Source organism: Staurois parvus, unplaced genomic scaffold (assembly GCF_062004578.1).
Source record: "Staurois parvus isolate SC_StPar_1 unplaced genomic scaffold, SC_StPar_1.0 ptg000063l, whole genome shotgun sequence".
NCBI lineage: Eukaryota > Metazoa > Chordata > Amphibia > Anura > Ranidae > Staurois > Staurois parvus.
The window spans coordinates 2,468,420-2,487,611 of record NW_028317859.1 but is presented as its reverse complement, the minus strand read 5'-3'; the positions used below and the strand labels follow the sequence as shown (position 1 = coordinate 2,487,611).

General features: G+C 42.3%; 1 protein-coding gene across 1 annotated transcript in view; it reads left to right on the top strand.

The window, feature by feature from the left end:
• Positions 1-19,192, top strand: part of DNAJC7 (DnaJ heat shock protein family (Hsp40) member C7) — a 34,109-nt gene that overhangs the window by 10,173 nt on the left and 4,744 nt on the right. Inside the window, exons 4-8 of the mRNA XM_089668788.1 lie at positions 4,409-4,500; positions 5,512-5,585; positions 6,156-6,302; positions 8,275-8,427; positions 10,972-11,034. Coding sequence (XP_089524914.1) covers positions 4,409-4,500; positions 5,512-5,585; positions 6,156-6,302; positions 8,275-8,427; positions 10,972-11,034 — 529 coding nt within the window. The remainder of the gene's footprint in view (positions 1-4,408; positions 4,501-5,511; positions 5,586-6,155; positions 6,303-8,274; positions 8,428-10,971; positions 11,035-19,192) is intronic.

Genomic DNA, 19,192 nt, shown 5'->3' with positions numbered 1-19,192 from the left:
AACACATTGCTTCTTTACCACCTGTCAGATGCCTCTGAAAAGCAATCTGAGCATGGACTGCTTTTCAGAGGAGCAGCAGTCCATGTTGCTATTATGAACAAGCCCTAAAAAAGCAGTTCTAACAGTACAGGAATAGGGGTTCAGGATTAAAAGTAATGTGCATACGCACGCACATACAGACACATGTACACACACATATACACACATGGACACATGTATACACACACATGGACATATGTATACACACACAAGCACACATTTATACACACACATGGACATATGTATACACACACAAGCACACATGTATACACACACAAGCACACATGTATGCACACACAAGCACACGTATACACACACAAGCACACATGTATACACACAAACACAGGCACATGTACACACCACACACATACACACGTGTGCACGTGTTTCATAGGAAACCACAGGTAATGCACACAAAAAACATGGGTACCCTGTGCTGCACCCACACTGTGGCCAAACTGCAGCAGGGCAAGGTGTAAGAAGCATACAAAATAAAAAGTGCAGCACAACATTTAGAAAGTAATGAAAAACACATAGCAAACATAAAAATATATATATATCTTGAAAACCAATCACCAAATTTTCAATCATCATGTCTTCTACTATCACAAATAGTTTGTACCTCCCACAGCTCATATGCAGCGCACCGATGAAAAGCCTTCTCCCTGTGTCTTTTTCTGTCCTCTCACACGCCAGCATGTACCGCCTCAGCTGCCGACAGAAGATCGCTGCCCACCACTACAGATAGAGCAAACCGCTAGCCACGTGGGACATGATGACATCATTAGTTGGCAGGACGCGGGTGGGTTTCCTGCAGATCTTGCTGAGTGCCGGGGACATCTGTATGCGTGATTTACTCAGCGGACCGACACCGCTGTAAAGAAAATACAGTACTGGTGGCGAGAACAATCTATTAGACAATATTCCTGCGGCACCCCTGGGGACTCTTCGTGGAAGCCCAGTTGAGAAACAGTGCTCTAGCCGATGGCGTTGAGCCAGTCCCGGGCCCGCAGATGGGCAAGTGGTGCCCGAGTTGAGGCTGGCCCTGTAGAAGCAATCAGGCGGCGCAGATGCTTCCACCTGACAGGTGAGCCCACTGCTTACCCGCAGCAGGGCTAAAGGTGAAAAAAACTACCTACCCGATGCCCAGAACTGCATGTCCCGGGTGTCGGGTGATAGGAATTGAACTTTCCTGAGATGGCATCACAATCTCTGCCTCAGCCAGTCAGAGGAAGCTTTGTATTCATTCTTAGAATACAAAGCTTCCCTTGAATGGCTGAGCAGCGCTCCGCCCAACTATATTTTGTTGCTGTACTGTATATAGTATGTAGCTGAAGTTCCCAACAAGTCTACCTTTTGGTGAAGTAAAAGGTTTGCTTTGGCCAGGTAGGTCCAAAAAAACAATTTACAGGGACATTGAACATGGAGTTAAAGAAACTAAACCATTTAAACCCCAAACTGTTCTGAATAATGTCTTGTATAATTTTGCTTTTGAGTACTTGAGTAACTGCAACCTTTGTCAGGGTTAAAATTTTGCAAAGAGTAGTTGTCTATTAAAAGTGTAATTTGTTAAATATATGCGTCATGCACACTGGGCTTTTTTGCATCTAGTTCTAGGGGCGTCAGGCGTTTTTTTTAACGGTTTCTAAACTACCCTGCATGGCATGTTATCCTATGTGTCTATGCACGCATATGATTTTAGCAGTGCTTTAGTGGCAGGGAAAAAACCCCATTGCCATTGCTTCCAGGAGCAGCGACGTTTTGGCAGAAAAAACGCTTGAGGTGTGCAAACGCGCCTAAATGCTAGGCACATTTAGCACTTGAAATAAATTTGTTCTGGCCAATGAAATAAATTAACATTGTGTAAATGCAATACACACTTTTACAAGCGTCAGGCTTTTTTGGTCAGAACGCTGCTGTGAGGGGGAGGCTTTTAGGAGATTTAAAAAAAAAAAAAAACAGAAACCGGCAGCATGCATGATGCCTTATAGTTTGACAATAAACTTTTTTTTTTGGGGGGGGGGGGGGGGGAGGAGTTAATTGATTGTAGATGGTAGCCCAGAGCAGTTGTTCTGTCCCTCCTAAGCTGGCCACATAAGAGTCTTATTTGTACTTTGTTTTTATTAGCAGTTGTGTAGTATAAGTGCGTTCCTGGGGGCCGCGTTTTGCACGGGCACGAGAGCCCATTCATTTGAATGGAATCCTGTGCCCCGGGGCACCCAGGGAAGAAGTCACTGCACTTCTTCGGAAAACGCAGCCCGCACGGGAACCTCGGTTCCCAGTACGGTTGCAATTTCCAGTGCGGGCATTGTGCCATTAGAATTAATGGCACCTGCGTGCGGTTCCGCATTCCTTTGTGCGGGTGGTGCAGCTGTATAGATTTTTGTGCGGATCCGCAGCAGCACCCACACAGATGTGAACCAGGGGTAAGGTTCGGTTCACACAATAGAAACGTAGTCCGGAAGCATTACAGATGCGTTTCTGCATGCACGCTTTTGGTGCATCTGGTGCATATTTTTATGCATTCCAGTTCATTTTTTCCCCTCCCTTTTCAATATCAAATAGGGACATGTGCATTCCAGTGCGTTTTGGAGCATTCTAGTACAGTTCTGTGCAGGAAAAATGCAGCCTGTTCTACTTTTTTTTTTTTCTGTATCTGGAACGCACTGGAACTGCAAGCACTGATGTGAACTATGACATTGACAACCATATAACCTACTTTCTGTGTGTATTGGATGCAGAAAAAAAGCAGCTGAAACGCATGTAGTGTGAACTGGCCCTTCAAGATCAATTCAGGTTATGTCTAACCTAGTAGGCCCTTGCATTACTTAGTTGGTAAATTTAAGAAGCTGTTCACTTTGAAAAATACTGAAAACTATTGACAGGTATGAAGTGCAAATAAAGTATTGGAACTGTGCCCAGTCAGACCAGGTCAGCATTTTGGGGAAAAGAGGATACTGAAAGCTGCTGCTGGGGTTTGTATTTGATACTGCTCGCCAGCTTTCAGTATTCTTAAGCGAGTCCTTTTTTTTTTTTTTTTTTTAACTCTTGCTGAGAGAGCCATTTTACTTTTACTTTACTTTTTGTTTTTGTTTTTCAGGTCTGCAGATTAGTTAAAATTTTTAAACAGTATATATTTTCCTGAAAGCAGAGACCCTTGAGATTAAAATGGTTATAGCTCCAATTATTATATGTGATATTTAATGGTTATCAAGCACAAAATACACTAACATTAATTTTAGTGCACACAAATGCTATCTATTTTTGGATAAAATATAAAAGATGAGGTTGTAGTGAGTAAATTGAGAAACAACTTGTGAAGCCTAAAAAGTGCATATACCTGTGAAATGGTGGCAAAGTTCTGTACCCAATATTTTTTATAGGCAATAATTAAAAAAAAATGTTATAGGACATCAGTTTAGAGTTAATCGTGAGTAATTGTCCTGGATTTATTACTCTCACTCCAGCGACTGCACCGATGTGTAGCTTTTTTTTTCTTTTTTTTTTTTTTTTTTTTTTTATACTTAAATTGATTGCTTTGACATAGGGGACCAACATGATTGCATATTTGTAGGTTCGTTTTGATGAAAAATCAGTAGTGTGCTAGATCTCTCATTTCTCCCCTGCACTTCACTGAAGCCAGTATAACGCAGATCATACTCCGTGAGCTTCTTCCCCGGCCACAGTGGCCAGAGAGAGTGATGAAATCCTCACCCCTTCCTAGCTAAGGGAGATCAGTGAACAGACATTCACTGGTTTCCCTACCCTCTACCCAGTGACACACACCATGTGGGTCCCGGGGCCTTAAAACAGGCTGGGTGCTGATTCTGGGGATTTGTAGAAGCAATCAGATTGCTTCCATTTAAAAGACCAACAGTGAACTTGTGACATTTTTATACAAGTGTGTGTATAATATAGAGTTGAAATTATTTTGTTATAGCTGTTTTGATAAGTGCAAGCAAATGACTGTTGACCCTGTCTGAAATCCAGTAGATGTGGAGAGGGGTAGGGGTTTTGTGGTTTAAATCTGGAGGGAGAAATCTAAGTTGGCATTGTGCTCCTCCATAGATTCAGAAGAGTGAGTAAGCAATGTTACACTAGGACAGAAAGTATATTTTTGGCAGGATTGCTGGGTAAAAATTAGAGGAAGAAAGTCAGAAAAAAAGAAAATGTTATTGGCCACCACCACCACCATCTAGGGACTGGTACACTGCAACATGATGTTTTTGTACTTGGGTTTAGATAGACTTTAGGTAAACTGAAATCTGATTGGGCAGCTGTTTATTAGTTCCTGCATTTAGCACATAATAAAACTGTGCTGGTTCAATAAGTAAATGTGTTGATTTAGTGTAGTTGTGTTTTTAAACAGCTGAAGAAACTGGATGAGGCCATAGATGATTGCACGAATGCTATAAAACTGGATGACACGTATATCAAGGCATACTTGAGGAGAGCACAGTGGTAAGAATGCTGGAAGTACTTTACTAAACACATATATGCATCTAAGCTGACTATGTAATATAACCCCCCAGGTAAAAATCAATGACTCTTTCTTTGACATTAAGGGGTTGATTTACTAAAACTGGAGCATCTGTGCATGGTAGCCAATCAGCTTCTAACTTCAACTTGTTCAATTAAGCTTTGACGATAAAACCTGGAAGCGGATTGGTTTCTATGCAGACCTGCACCAGATTTTGCACTCTACAGTTTTAGTAAAGAACCCCCTAAGCTTCATTGTTGGTTTTGTAAACAAAACAATTCTCTCCCCTGTCACTGCTTTGCATGGCTGTGCATAGTTGCATGGCTGCACAAACACAGCCACACAGTTACAAATAGCGCACAGTTAACCCTTTGATCGCCGCACATGTTAACCCCTTCCTGCCCAGTGCCATTAGTACAGTGTCAGTGCTTTTTATTAGCACTGATCACTGTCTTGGTGTCACTGGGGATGTCGGTCACACCAAGTCAGTTCCCCCTGTTGTCAGAATGCCCTCCCCAGTCCCACTATAAGTCGCTGATTGCTGCCATTACTAGTAATTAATTTACACGTATTGGGATTTTTTTTAGCAAAGATATGTAGCAGAATATATTTTGGCCTAAATTTATGACGAAATTTGATTTTTTTTTTTATTTTATTGGAAATGCTTACTAGCAAAAAGGAAAAAAAAGATTTTCTCAAAGTTGTTGGTCTTTTTTTGTTTATAGCACAAAAGATAAAAAACACACTGGCGATCAAAGACCACCAAAAGAAATCTCTGTTTGTGGGGAAAAAAAGGACGTCAATTTTTCATTTGGGTGCAGTGTTGCATGACTGCTCAATTGTCAAAGTAATGCAGCACCATAACGCAAAAAATGGCCTAGTCAGGAAGGGGGGTAAATCATCTGGAGGGCAAGTGGTTAAATAAATTCTGTCTATGCTGCTAACATTATGATAAACATGAAACTTTTGTTCTTGTATCTACTTCTGCCCAGTTATACAGACACAGAGCAGTATGAAGAAGCAGTCAGAGATTATGAGAAAGTTTACCAGACAGAAAGCACGAAGGGTAAGTAGTTCTTACTTGGATCCTTTACAACAATAACACAAGGATTTTGTGATATGAGAGCTGGAGTATAGGTCAAGGAGGGCTCAGCTGTATGTATTTGATGTGACAGTGCACTTTGATAGTGTTGCCATTTCTAAGCAAAGAAGTGCTCAGCACATAGGGCGAATATTTGAAGACCCCTCTTTTGGAATTTGTGTTTACCAGCCTTTGGTTATCTAAAAATACAACTGTAAACTTAAGTTAACAACATTTTGAAATAGTGCTGTTTGCAAGTAGAAAGCATTCTGTAAGCTAGCTTATTAATGTACGTTGGTCTCCATGGGAACCGCTACCCTAAGTACATACTTTTGAGTAGTTGGTGTTGTGGACACTGGTCCAGTCTTTGTTAGACACATACCCCAGTGTTTATTTGTATGCTGTTATATCAAATGGGGGAGGGAATGGCAGATGGTGGGTCACTGTACCAAGAAGAGCCCTCACTGGGTTTACCACATTTGTCAGCAAACAATAGTGTATGGGAAAACAATAGAGCTGTTATAACTCATTCTGTGCACACTCCTTTCTGTCTAGAACACAAACATTTGCTTAAGAACGCACAGCTGGAGTTAAAGAAAAGCAAGAGGAAAGATTACTACAAGATACTAGGAGTGGACAAGAATGCATCTGAAGATGAGATAAAGAAAGCCTACAGGAAACGAGCGTTAATGCATCATCCAGGTTAATGCATCATCCAGTAGACCAATTTATAGCTTGTCCACAAACCAATGCCACTTCATAATACTGTATACACTGTAATGTTTGAACTAGTGTACACATCACTTTTTGTATAGTGGTCACTATGTTTTGAAATGAACAAAGCAATAATTTACTAAGTGAGCCATAATGTATAGTTTAAAGCGTTGTAAATAATGTTATTGATGCAGATTTTTAAACAAGGACAAGAACAGACAGGGAAGGATTTGGTTCTGAAAGCAGTCAGGAGCTGTCCATTTTCCGTCAACCTTCTCTACCAGGGATTTCTCATAACCTTCTATGGGTGTGGCCCTTTTATATGAGCAGAGGCATCTGGATAAAGAATAGGACCTGGTAGTGCCTAGTTTGGGACTTCTGCATAGGAGTGAATGTAATCTTCAGACCTTACCGTTCATTATTAAAACAGATTTGCACTGTCCCCACGTAGTTAGGCTTTTTACTCTTACAAACAATAAGCAGCCACATCCCGACATACCTCTTGGGCATACATATACAAGTGCATGTCCATGCGGAGTACCTTGTTAAAGTAGATCTGTGATTCCCTTACACGTACTCAACTGTTTACATTCAGGTAGCCTTAGATTCACTTCTGATGTCCCAAGATCCCTATAAACCTAATGGCATTAACAGGTGTAAAGAAGTTTACTTCATTTAAAGAGACTCAGTACAAAGTGAGAAGTTCTTTTGTAAGAAAACTTCCTCACCCATTGGTACTCGCCTTCTCAGTGGTTCTTCTCTGCTCATTTATTTTGTCAGTCTGTACTCCAACAACCCAAGTGTGTGCTCTATGTTGGAGGTTATTCGGGATTAAAGTTTTACTAAACTCAGGACCCTGCATTCACTATATCTGGTCTCCCACAGTACACACAATATGGAAGTGCAATTATTTTAGTAAATATAAACTGCTAAACACTTTTTCTCATCAGCAGTTAGAGCAGTCTTGTGTCTTCAGTAGAGCACTAGTTAGAGCAGAAAGAAAACTCCTCCTACAAGCTTTAAGAGGATGCAAAATCCCTGACCTCTGTCTGACCAGTGCTGATTGGCCCTGTGCTGATCACATGCACTCTCCCAAGAACAGAAAAAAAACCTCTAGCAATACACACCAAACTGAGCATGTCTAGAAGGGCTACTGGTTCAGTCTGTCTTATCAGCAAGGACATTTGAACAAGAGGAGGGAAAGAGAAGTCAGGATCAAACAGCCTGTTTACACAATGCAGAGGATTAACCCCTTAGGTTCCACAGTGAGTATAACAAGCATGCTTTACTGCATATACAGACTGATTTTACTGTTGTGGGTTTAGGAACACTTTAACTTATTCCTGCTTGCCAGGTGACAGTGTTTTGGTCTAGTGGTTTACAACCCAGACCTGAGCACTGCATCCTGGGAGGAGTTCACATGCTCCCTCGTTCCTATAAACAGCAGGTATTTCCCAAAGACTCTGATGGAAAAGGGGCAAAGTGCAAAGGTGAATATCTGGGTTGAGGGGGATTTGTTAAGTCATTTCCTAAAATAAGAAAAGTGACAGATTCTGATAAGGGGAACACACAGATACTCATCAAAATTGCAGAGAAATAAAGCTTTTATACCAGTGGTACTTAACCTGGGTTCGATCGAACCCCAGGGGTTCGGTGAGTCAGTCTCGCGGGTTCGGCGGAGGTGAAGACCCACACCCGACTCATATGATTCGTGCAGTAAATATTCATTATTATGTTTTTGTTTTTGTGTGAAAATCATGTTTTAATGGTTTTGTTCTTAACGGTTTTGTTCATTTTGTGCACCTATGTATAAATATATACCTAAATATATACCTATGTTTTGAATTGTAAAAATCATATTTTATTTTTCCAATTAAGAAGGGTTCGGTGAATGCGCATATGAAACTGGTGGGGTTCAGTACCTCCAACAAGATTAAGAACCACTGTTTTATACCTTTAGACCGGCACAGTGGTGCCACCACTGAAGTTCAGAAAGAAGAGGAGAAGAAGTTCAAAGAAGTGGGTGAGGCCTTTACAGTCTTGTCAGACCCTAAAAAGAAGGCTCGCTACGACAGTGGGCAGGACTTAGATGAAGATGGAATGAACATGAGCGGTAAGTGCCTGCTAGGCACTGTTTGTTTTTTTTGTTTTTTAAAAGACTGGTTTTACTTCCATTTATACCTAATCTGGCATTATTTTTAAGGACTTTATTAGCCTCTTTGCTCACATATTTAGGATTTTCTTTGGTTCAGGTGTAGCATGGATGGACCTAAATGCACGGCATTTCATCTGAGGCTGTGATGAGCTGTAGTATTCAGCATGAGCAGTTACAATCAGGCTAAAATAATACTTTGGTACTTTGTATGCCTACAGATAACCCAGGAAAATGTAGAAAAGCAGGCAGGACAAGGACATAGTAAAGTGAGATGCATAAAAAGACTGCATTTTCAGATACATTTTATTACACAACCAGAGTGTGTTTGTTTAATTTGGTTGTCAAATGTCTGTTTATATACAGAGTATAAAGAAATAGCACTATCCTTTCCCAAAGTAGAATCCCCACCAAGTTACTAACACAATCCTTCCCCTGAAGTACAAAAATCATCAAAATATAGTAGCTTGATTACCCTCTAATCACAATGTAGTGTAAACATAATACCAAACCCCCAAAAAAATTTGTAATCATCCCAAAAAAAATTGTGTAAATAAAATAAAATAATAAAAAAAAATATAAAAAAAAATATAAAAATAAAGATATTAAAAATAAAAAAACACCATACAAGCACCAAAAAAAAGTCCAAAAAAGAGTCCCAAATTAAGAGTCCCAAATTTTTCCAATCTTTATCTGTGATATCTTAATTCTTCATATCTTCCAACATTCTTAGTGATATACTTCAAACCCGATCTTCATATACCTCAAGAAAAAAGAGCTCAACATGTGTGATATCTTCAAAGAAAAAAGGTATCTAAACAACCGTGCCACACGTGTTTCATGCACATAGAAATAAATGTGCCACCATAACCGTGAGAAAAAAGATAACCCTCAACCTTAGGAGTCAATCCACTGCATACCACCAAAGGGAGTTCATAGTTACCCTCAAAATGGTATCGGGGGTCTGAGTATTTCTTTCCACTTTATAGATATTCCTTCAGCCTTTCCAGCCACTTCCCACAGACCTCAATAACAGACCATGGATCAGTATATATCATAAAACTTATAGCACTTTATTGTAGCAACTTACATTCAAGTAAGATGACATCAGCTTCACAAACGGTATATTCCCAATCCTTCCTCTCCTCACAAGTGTACAGATTGCCACACTATCACACTCCCGAGGGAGGAACGGTTGCCGTGAGTTCCCAGTACCTCAAAGCCCCACGAGGATTGCAGGAAAACACAGCCGCATGTACCAGTTGATAAAGTCCGGATGTGACGAAATGCGTCCGGGGCACGTGACGTGGTGACGTAGGTACGCTCTTCCGGAAGTGCGGCGACGGCCATCTTTGATCCTGGTACATGCGGCTGTGTTTTCCTGCAATCCTCGTGGGGCTTTGAGGTACTGGGAACTCACGGCAACCGTTCCTCCCTCGGGAGTGTGATAGTGTGGCAATCTGTACACTTGTGAGGAGAGGAAGGATTGGGAATATACCGTTTGTGAAGCTGATGTCATCTTACTTGAATGTAAGTTGCTACAATAAAGTGCTATAAGTTTTATGATATATACTGATCCATGGTCTGTTATTGAGGTCTGTGGGAAGTGGCTGGAAAGGCTGAAGGAATATCTATAAAGTGGAAAGAAATACTCAGACCCCTGATACCATTTTGAGGGTAACTATGAACTCCCTTTGGTGGTATGCAGTGGATTGACTCCTAAGGTTGAGGGTTATCTTTTTTCTCACGGTTATGGTGGCACATTTATTTCTATGTGCATGAAACACGTGTGGCACGGTTGTTTAGATACCTTTTTTCTTTGAAGATATCACACATGTTGAGCTCCTTTTTCTTGAGGTATATGAAGATCGGGTTTGAAGTATATCACTAAGAATGTTGGAAGATATGAAGAATTAAGATATCACAGATAAAGATTGGAAAAATTTGGGACTCTTAATTTGGGACTCTTTTTTGGACTTTTTTTTGGTGCTTGTATGGTGTTTTTTTATTTTTAATATCTTTATTTTTATATTTTTTTTAATTTTTTTTTTTATTTTTTTTTATTTTATTATTTTATTATTTTATTTACACAATTTTTTTTGGGATGATTACAAATTTTTGTTGGGGGTTTGGTATTATGTTTACACTACATTGTGATTAGAGGGTAATCAAGCTACTATATTTTGATGATGTTTATATACAGAACTTCTCTAATAAATAGGTAGATGTATAATGTATTTGTGTTGCTGACGCTGACTATTTTCAGAGAACTAATATTATCAAATATAACTGCTATCTAGTGATCAATATGGTAGGGAAATATGTATGGAGAAAATACTTTGATCACCCTTTTCTCTTTTTATATATGGTTAGTCAGTGCTTTTTATTTGCTCAGCTTTCATCCCAGCATATTGAAATCCTTATTAAGCCAAGTGCTGCAACCAGTTTATGTTTTTATTGCATAGACTTTTTGGCTATCAGCTGATATTCATTTTTTTCTTGCAGATTTCGATGCCAACAATATATTCAAGGCATTCTTTAGTGGTCCAGGAGGCTTCAGCTTTGAAGGTGAGTTTCAGGAGCAGACTGTATGATAGATAAAGGAACATAATTCTTTTGGTTTTCTTCTTATTCTTCAATTGCTTTCATATTTATTAACCTTGGCCACACACTTTCTTCTTACAGCCCCAATTCCAAAAAAGTTGGTATGTTGTGTAAAATCTACATATAAACAGAATGCAATGATTTGTACATAACATAAACCCATATTATATTCATAGTGAAAAATATAAAACATATCAAATGTTTAAACTGAGAAAATGTACCATTTCAAAAAAAAAAAAAAAAAAGAAGCTAATTCTGAACTGATGACGGCAACATGTCTCCAAAAAATTGGGACAGGGCAATAAAAAGCTGGCAAAGATCAGCAGATCGCTGATGCCATGCAGGTCTTTCATATCTGTCAGTATATCTGCTTGCCTGTACAGGATGTACCAGCAAACAAATACACTGCCAGGAAGGATGGATGAACTACCATGGCACTTCACAGCGCTGTGATAGTTCATTCAGGACTACAAGCTGACAGGCACTAAGGCTGTAAGGACTTGTAGTCTCTCATTCACAGATGACTGTGAATGAGTGACAAAGCCATGTGGGCCACTTTTTTAAAACATTTGACAGCTAGCGAGGAGGGACAAGAACCCCCGCTAGCTGTCAAAAGTGGGAGCCAGTCTTATTACATATTAAACCCTGAATATGGGTGTAACATGGTACGAAAGGTGAACTTATCCTGGAATTGCACCTGAACCACTGAACAAAATCGCACCGGACCGGGCTTTACAATCGCACTGCATACCATATATGCACATATGTGAATCCCGTCTTACCTGTACTTTGCACCGTTTCTGGTTATCACACAATCCTGAGTGCTCCCACAGTGCTGGGCACACAAGTACCCCACCAGGGACCCTGCTCACTTTAGCAAAGGCAGGTCACAGAGAAACTGGAACAAAAACACTGAATAACCCACCCTCCATCAATGACCCACAGGAAACTAAGCTGCTCTCAGGGTAATGTCCTATCATATCACCACTCTCCTCCTGTGAAGGTTTTTTTACATTCAGCTTTTAGCGGGCAACCCCGCTGACAGCTGATGGCTCATGTGTTGTTAAGGACGTGGCAGCTGGCTTTCCGGGCCTCTCCTTAACAAACAGTGAAATAAATGCTGGGCATCAGTGTTTTAGCAGAGGTTAGGAGCTGTTAGCAGTTTTCCCTGCCAAAGTGCTGCTGCTCCAGAAGACATTGGCAAGGGTTTTTTTTTTTCCTTTTCTTTCTGCCACTAAAGTCTCCTGCCAGAAACCGCTGCTAAAAGCCTGTGTGTGCATGGACTATAGGATAACATGCAGGGGAGTTTAGAGGCATTTAATAAAAAGATGTCTGACGCCCAAAACAGTAGCTGTAAAAACGCCCAGTGTGCATGAGGCTTTATAATTGCCTCACTATATTTTTTATCAGTTTTGCTGCATCTGTGCTTTGATCTTTTATGAAAATCTAAGGAGTTGTAGCAGGGCAGGCTTGCTAAACTCCACTTCATATCCTATTAGGTAGGCAGCGTCATCTCTCAGGTGAAAGGGTTCCCTGCGAGGAAAATGAACTGACATTTTGACAATTATGCAAAGAAGAGTCAACTGAGATTTCCAAGCTTTTATTATACTTAAAAATATTCATTGCAATAGAGCTAGCCAAATCTTTCTTTAAATATATGTGCTCATCTATTTAAATATTTTTCCTGTTTAATTTTCGGAAACAAAGCTCTATTCATAGGATGTGTGATTTTGAAAAGCCCTGCTGTTTGACAGTTAATTGCCCAGCTTTGTTGGTGTTGTGAAGATGAACATTAGGCGTATATTTATACTGTACATCGATGTAATGTGCAGCTGCTTCAGTTCAGAGATTCTCTTCTCTTGTCACCATTATATGGACAGTGCACATTCTGTACTGTCCCTGCATTGCTGCTCTTGCAGCTCTTGTCTATGAAAGGAGCTTCATACAGGGACAGCTGGTGACAAGCAGAGCAGTTTAAGATTCATTACTGTGTTCTATACACTGTACCAAGACCGCTTTACGCAAGAGCATTCTCTTTCTTTCATGAATAGTTTGTGTATGGTGTGACTTTCAGAGCTGCAGGAGTAGCTTTCCAGAATAAAGAGAACATTTAAAGTGTAAATCTTAATCCTAACAATTAACTTCTAATGCTTACTCTGTGAAATATACCATTGAAAGCATTTTGTTATATATGTTTGGTAAAGGGATAAAAATAGACTGGCAGAAAAAGTATGTGAACCCCTTGGAATTAACTGGTTTTCTGCTGTAATTTCCCACAAAAGGTGATATGATCCTCATCTAAGTCAGAACAATAGGCAAACACCAAGTGATGAAGCTGACAACACACACTTTCAATTTTTCCTGTCTTTATTGAACACACATATTTTTCATTCACAGTGCTGGAGGAAATTGTTAATAAGGAAAGCTAATTGAAGTCAGTAGTTTGCACACCTGGAGTTCACTTAATGAAATGCGTTTGGAGGTGTGGTATACAGCTATTTTGATTAGAGACTCAAACATTGAAAGATTGCTGTTCATAAGAAGCATCAGCTGATGTGAACCATGCATCGCAAAAAGCTCTATGAAGACATACAATTAAGAGTAGTTAATCTACATAAAGCTGGAAAGCGTTACAAAGCAATCTCAAAGTGTGCAGTTGGTTGTGAATAAACCTTGGTTTCTGCTTGGTATTTCTATTTTAATTATTCCTGTTAAATCAGTTTGACAAGCTCAGATCCAAAGCACAAGGAAAGTAGTGCCACTGCATCAGGTCTTTCCAGCTCATGATCCACTGCAGTACTGGGGTGGCCTGCAGTGTCTCTCCTAAGAGAACTAATGCCAGTAGTCTGGACCACTGTCCTCTATATTGGTCATCTCACTCCTTGGAGTCTCCCATAGCTCTTTGAGGTGTCCCCTTTTCTGCCTTATCCAGCGAAGAGTTTGCTGCCAAGGTGATTACTAACTCAGCTGGTAGGGGTTGTAAACATAGTTCATAGTTCTTTTACTTTGCTGGGACAGTCTCTGACTGTTCTGTTGACAGACAAAAGTTACCACCAAATGAAGGTCCAGCCCATCCTAAAATAAATAAATATATATACACTGCTCAAACAAATTAAAGGAACACTTTTTAGTCAGAGTATAGCATTAAGTCAATTAAACTCCTGGGATATTGATCTGGTCAGTTAAGTAGCGGGGGGGGGGGGGGGGGTTGTTAATCAGTTTCAGCTGCTTTGGTGTTAATGAAATTACCTGTACTAATCATTAGTAATACCTCATCTGGAATATGCAGTTCAATTTAGGGCACCAATTCACAAAAAGAACATTGGGGAACTGGAGAATGTACAGAGAAGGGCAACCAAACTGATACGAGGCATGGAGGAGCTCAGCTATGAGGAAAGATTAGAGGAACTGAATTTATTCTCTCTTGAGAAGAGGAGATTAAGGGGGGATATGATCAACATGTATAAATACATCAGTGGTCCATATAGTGAACTCGATATAGAGCTATTCACCCTGAGGTCATCACAGAGGACAAGGGGGCACTCTTTACATCTGGAGGAAAAGAAATTTATTCTCCAAATACGGAAAGGTTTCTTTACAGTAGGAGCTGTGAAAACGTGGAATAGACTCCCTCAGGAGTTGGTTCTGGCCAGCTCAGTGGATTGCTTTAAAAAAGGCCTGGATTCTTTCTTGGATACACAGAATATAACTGGATACTAACATTTATAGGTAAGGCTGATCTAGGGAATATCCAATTGTCTCTTGGGGGATCAGGAAGGAATTTTTTCCCCTGCAAGAGCAAATTGGATCATGCTTTGCTGGGTTTATTTTTCCTTCCTCCGGATCAACTGTGGGTGTAGCATTATAACTTTTTTTTTTTAATGGTTGAACTGGATGGACTTTTGTCTTTTTTCAGCCAGACTAACTTTGTAACAACAGGTGCACTAGATGGGCAACAATGAGACCATCCCCAAAACATGAATGGCTTTACAGGTTGAGTCCACTGAAATTTTTTTCCCTACTCATCTTTTCTGACTGTTTTTCACTAGTTTTGCATTTGGCTAGGGTCAGTGTCATTACTGGTAGCATGAGGCGATACCTGGACTCTACAGAGGTTGCACAGGCAGTCCAACTGCTCCAGGATGGCACATCAATACGTGCCATTGCCAGAAGATTTGCTGTGTCTCCCAGCACAGACTCAAGAACATGGAGGAGATTCCAGGAGACGGGCAGTTACTGTAGGAGAGCTGGACAGGGCCGTAGAAGGTCCCTAACCCAGCAGGACTGGTATCTCCTTTGTGCAAGGATGAGCATTGCCAGAGCCCTACAAAATGACCTCCAGCAGGCCACTGGTGTGAATATCTCTAACCAAAAATTGAGAAACATATTTCATGAGGGTGGCCTGAGGGCCTGACATCCTCTAGTGGGCCATGTGCTCACTGCCTGGCACCATAGAGCTGGATTGGCATTTGCCATTGAACTCCAGAATTGGCAGGTCCGCCACTGGCGCCCTGTGCTTTTCACACATGGAGCAGGTTCACCCTGAGCACATGTGACGGACATGAAAGGGTCTGGAGAAACAGTGGAGAATGTTATGCTGCCTGTAACAACATGACCGTTTTGGTGGTGGGTCAGTGATGGTCTGGGGAGGCATATCCATGGAGGGACACACAGACCTCTACAGGCTGGACAATGGAATCCTGACTGCCATTCAGTATGGGGATGAAATCCTTGGACCCATTGTCAGACCCTACACTGGTGCAGTGGGTCCTTGATTCCTCCTGGTGCAATGCCTGGCCTCATGTGGCGACAGTATGCAGACAGTTCCTGGAGGATGAAGAAATTGCTACCATTGAATGGCCCCCACGCTCGCCTGACCTAAATCCAATAGAACACCTCCGGGATATCATGTTTCTGTCCATTTGACGCCGTCAGGTTGCACCTCAGACTGTCCAGAGTGTTCTCTTAATATTTTTTTTGAGCAGTGTATGTGTATACATTATGCGTGCGTGCGTGCGTGCGTGTACGCGCACATACATACACTATGTATTGCCAAAAGTATTGGAGCACCCCTTGAAATCATTGGATTCAGGTGTTACAATCACCTCCATGGCCACATGTGTATAAAATCAAGCACCTAGGCATGCAGACTGCTTCTACAAACATTTGTGAAAGAATGGGTCTCTCTCAGGAGCTCAGTGAATTCAAGCGTGGTACCGTGGTAGGTTGCCACCTGTGCAATAAGTCCATCCATGAAATTTCCTTGTTACTAAATATTCCACGGTCAACTGTTAGTGGTGGTATAACAAAGTGGGAGCAACAGCAACTCAGCCATGTAAAATAACGAGCGGGGTCAGTGCATGCTTAAAGCGGAGTTCCACTCACACTGTAAAAATATAAGTTAGTAGCTACAAAAAACAGCCACTCACCTGCCCCACGATCCCACCGCCGCAGCCCGTTTTACCGGACATTCTGTATTCCAGGTGCTAGCATCTTCAGTATGGGCACCTGGCTGTGACAGCTTGCAGCTTCACAGCCGGGTGTCCACTGTGCATGTGCAAGTAGCGCTGCGCTTCCTGAATGGGCCCCGTCGTCTTCTGGGACCTGTCACGTGTCTTCGGGGAGGGAGGGTAGGAGGACAACTTCCACTTCCGATCACCTAGGCGATCTCAATGCTAGTGGAAGCGGGTACCTGTCAATTTCGGGTAGCCGCTCCCCAAAGGTGCCAATCCTTAATGGGGAGCGGGGGACCAATCTTTAAAACGTAACTTCGGAACTTCCCCTTTTGGGCACACAGTGTGCAGGAGTCGCTAACTGTCTGCAGAGTCAGCTAAAGACCTCTAAACTTCATGTGGCCTTCAGATTAGCACAACAGTGCGTAGAGAGCTTCATGGAATGGGTTTCCATGGCTGAGCAGCTGCATCCAAGCCTTACATCACCAAGTGCAATGCAAAGCGGCAGATGCAGTGGTGTAAAGTACGCCACCACTGGACTCTAGAGCAGTGGAGACGTGTTCTTTAGAGTGACGAATCACACTTCACTGTCTGGCAATCCGATGGACGTGTCTGGGTTTGGTGCTTGCCAGGAGAACAGTACTTGCCTGACTGCATTGTGCCAAGTGTAAAGTATGGTGGAGGGGGGATTGTGGTGTGGGGTTGTTTTTCAGGGGTTGGGCTTGGCCCCTTAGTTCCAGTGAAGGGAACTCTTAAGGCATCAGCATACCAAGACATTTTGGACAATTTCATGCTCCCAACTTTGTGGGAAGAGTTTGGGGATGGCCCCTTCCTGTGCCAACATGACTGTGCACCAGTGCACAAAGCAAGGTCCATAAAGACATGGATGAGCGAGTTTGGAGCGGAGGAACTTGACTGGCCTGCACAGAGTCCTGACCTCAACCAGGTAGAACACCTTTGGGATGAATTGGAGCAGAGACTGTGAGTCAGACCTTCTCGCCTGACATCAGTGCCTAACCTCACAAATGCGCTTCTGGAAGAATGGTCAAACCTTCCCATAGACACACTCCTAAACCTTGTGGACAACCTTCCCAGAAGAGTTGAAACTGTATAGCTGCAAAAGGCGAGGCCAACTCAATATTGAACCCTACGGACTAAGACTGGGATGCCATTAAAGTTCATGTGCGTGTTAGCTCAGGTAGGGGATCACTTTCCCTGGGAAAAAGGTAGTCCAGACGACAGGTCTTTTCTTAAAAATCTGACTTGTAGACAGTTTTATTTAAAAGGTTGCATGCATAATAAACAAAACAACAGAAAAGTAAGTCCTTGCCATTCAGGCACTAACTAAACAGAAGAGGTTCCTGTCTCACAGGTGAAGGGCTTCTCCCCGTCACCAGCAGAACAAAACTGTGTGCAAACCTTTTCCTTTCTTGTACAAAGCGAACTCTTTCATCCACAACTCTCTCGGGTATGGCTCCCTCAGTCCCAGACCAAGAGCAACTTCTTGCTCCAGTCCTGCTTTCTTTATTTATACCACCTGCTGGTGATCATCAGTGGACCGCAAAATCCGATCTGGAACCAACTCTGCCAAGGTGGCCTGGAAAACCTGGACTGGACTCCACCTTAGTCTCCTAGATATGAACACATGCGCGAGGTGACACATAGTCAATCATCTCGCCTTTCATAATGTCACTAATATTTATTTATTTATCTAGTTTATATAGCGCCAAAGGGTTTGCTCAGCGCTGTACAATAGAGGGGGGGACAATACATGAAGCAGTACAGTAACATCAAACAGCACACGAGGGGTAAGAGGGCCCTACTCTTTCGAGCTTACAATCTAGGAGGGAGGGGGTAGTGGTACAGGAGGAAATGGCTGTGGGGGATGGAGTGGTAGGAGGAGGGAAGGGCAGCGGCTGTTAGGTGAGGGTGGGGTAGGCTTCCCTGAAGAGGTGGGTTTTCAGGGAGCGCCTGAAGGTGAGGAGGGAAGGTGACAGTCTGGTGGATTGGGGTAGTGAGTTCCAGAGGATGGGGGAGGACCTGGAGAAGTCTTGCAGTCGTGCGTGGGAGGAGGAGACCAGGGAGCAAGATAGAAGGAGGTCCTGTGAAGAGCGAAGGGTACGGGTAGGGTGGTACCTGGGAATCAGGTCGGTGAGGTAGTTAGGGGCAGTCTTGTGAATGGCCTTATAGGTCAGGGTGAGCAATTTGAATTTAATGCGTTGGGCAATGGGGAGCCAGTGGAGGGAGAGGCAGAGGGGGGTGGCAGAGGTGGAGCGGCTGGTGAGGTGGATGAGTCTGGCAGCTGAGTTCAGGATGGTCTGAAGCGGGGAGAGTTTGCACTGGGGTAGGCCGGTGAGGAGGGAGTTGCAGTAGTCAAGGCGTGAGATAATCAGGGAGTGTACGAGTAGTTTAGTGGTGTCTGGGGTAAGGAAGGAGCGTATCTTGGCGATGTTCCGGAGGTGGAGCCTGCATGTGTTTGTGAGTGATTTGATATGAGGTTGAAAGGAAAGGTTTGAGTCCAGAATGACGCCAAGGACCTTGGCTTGCTGGGCGGGATTGATGGTGGTGGTGTTGGTAGTGATGGAAAGGATGGGGGGGGAAGACGAGAAGCTCGGTTTTGGAGAGGTTGAGCTTCAGGAAATGGAGCGACATCCAGTCAGAGATGTCGT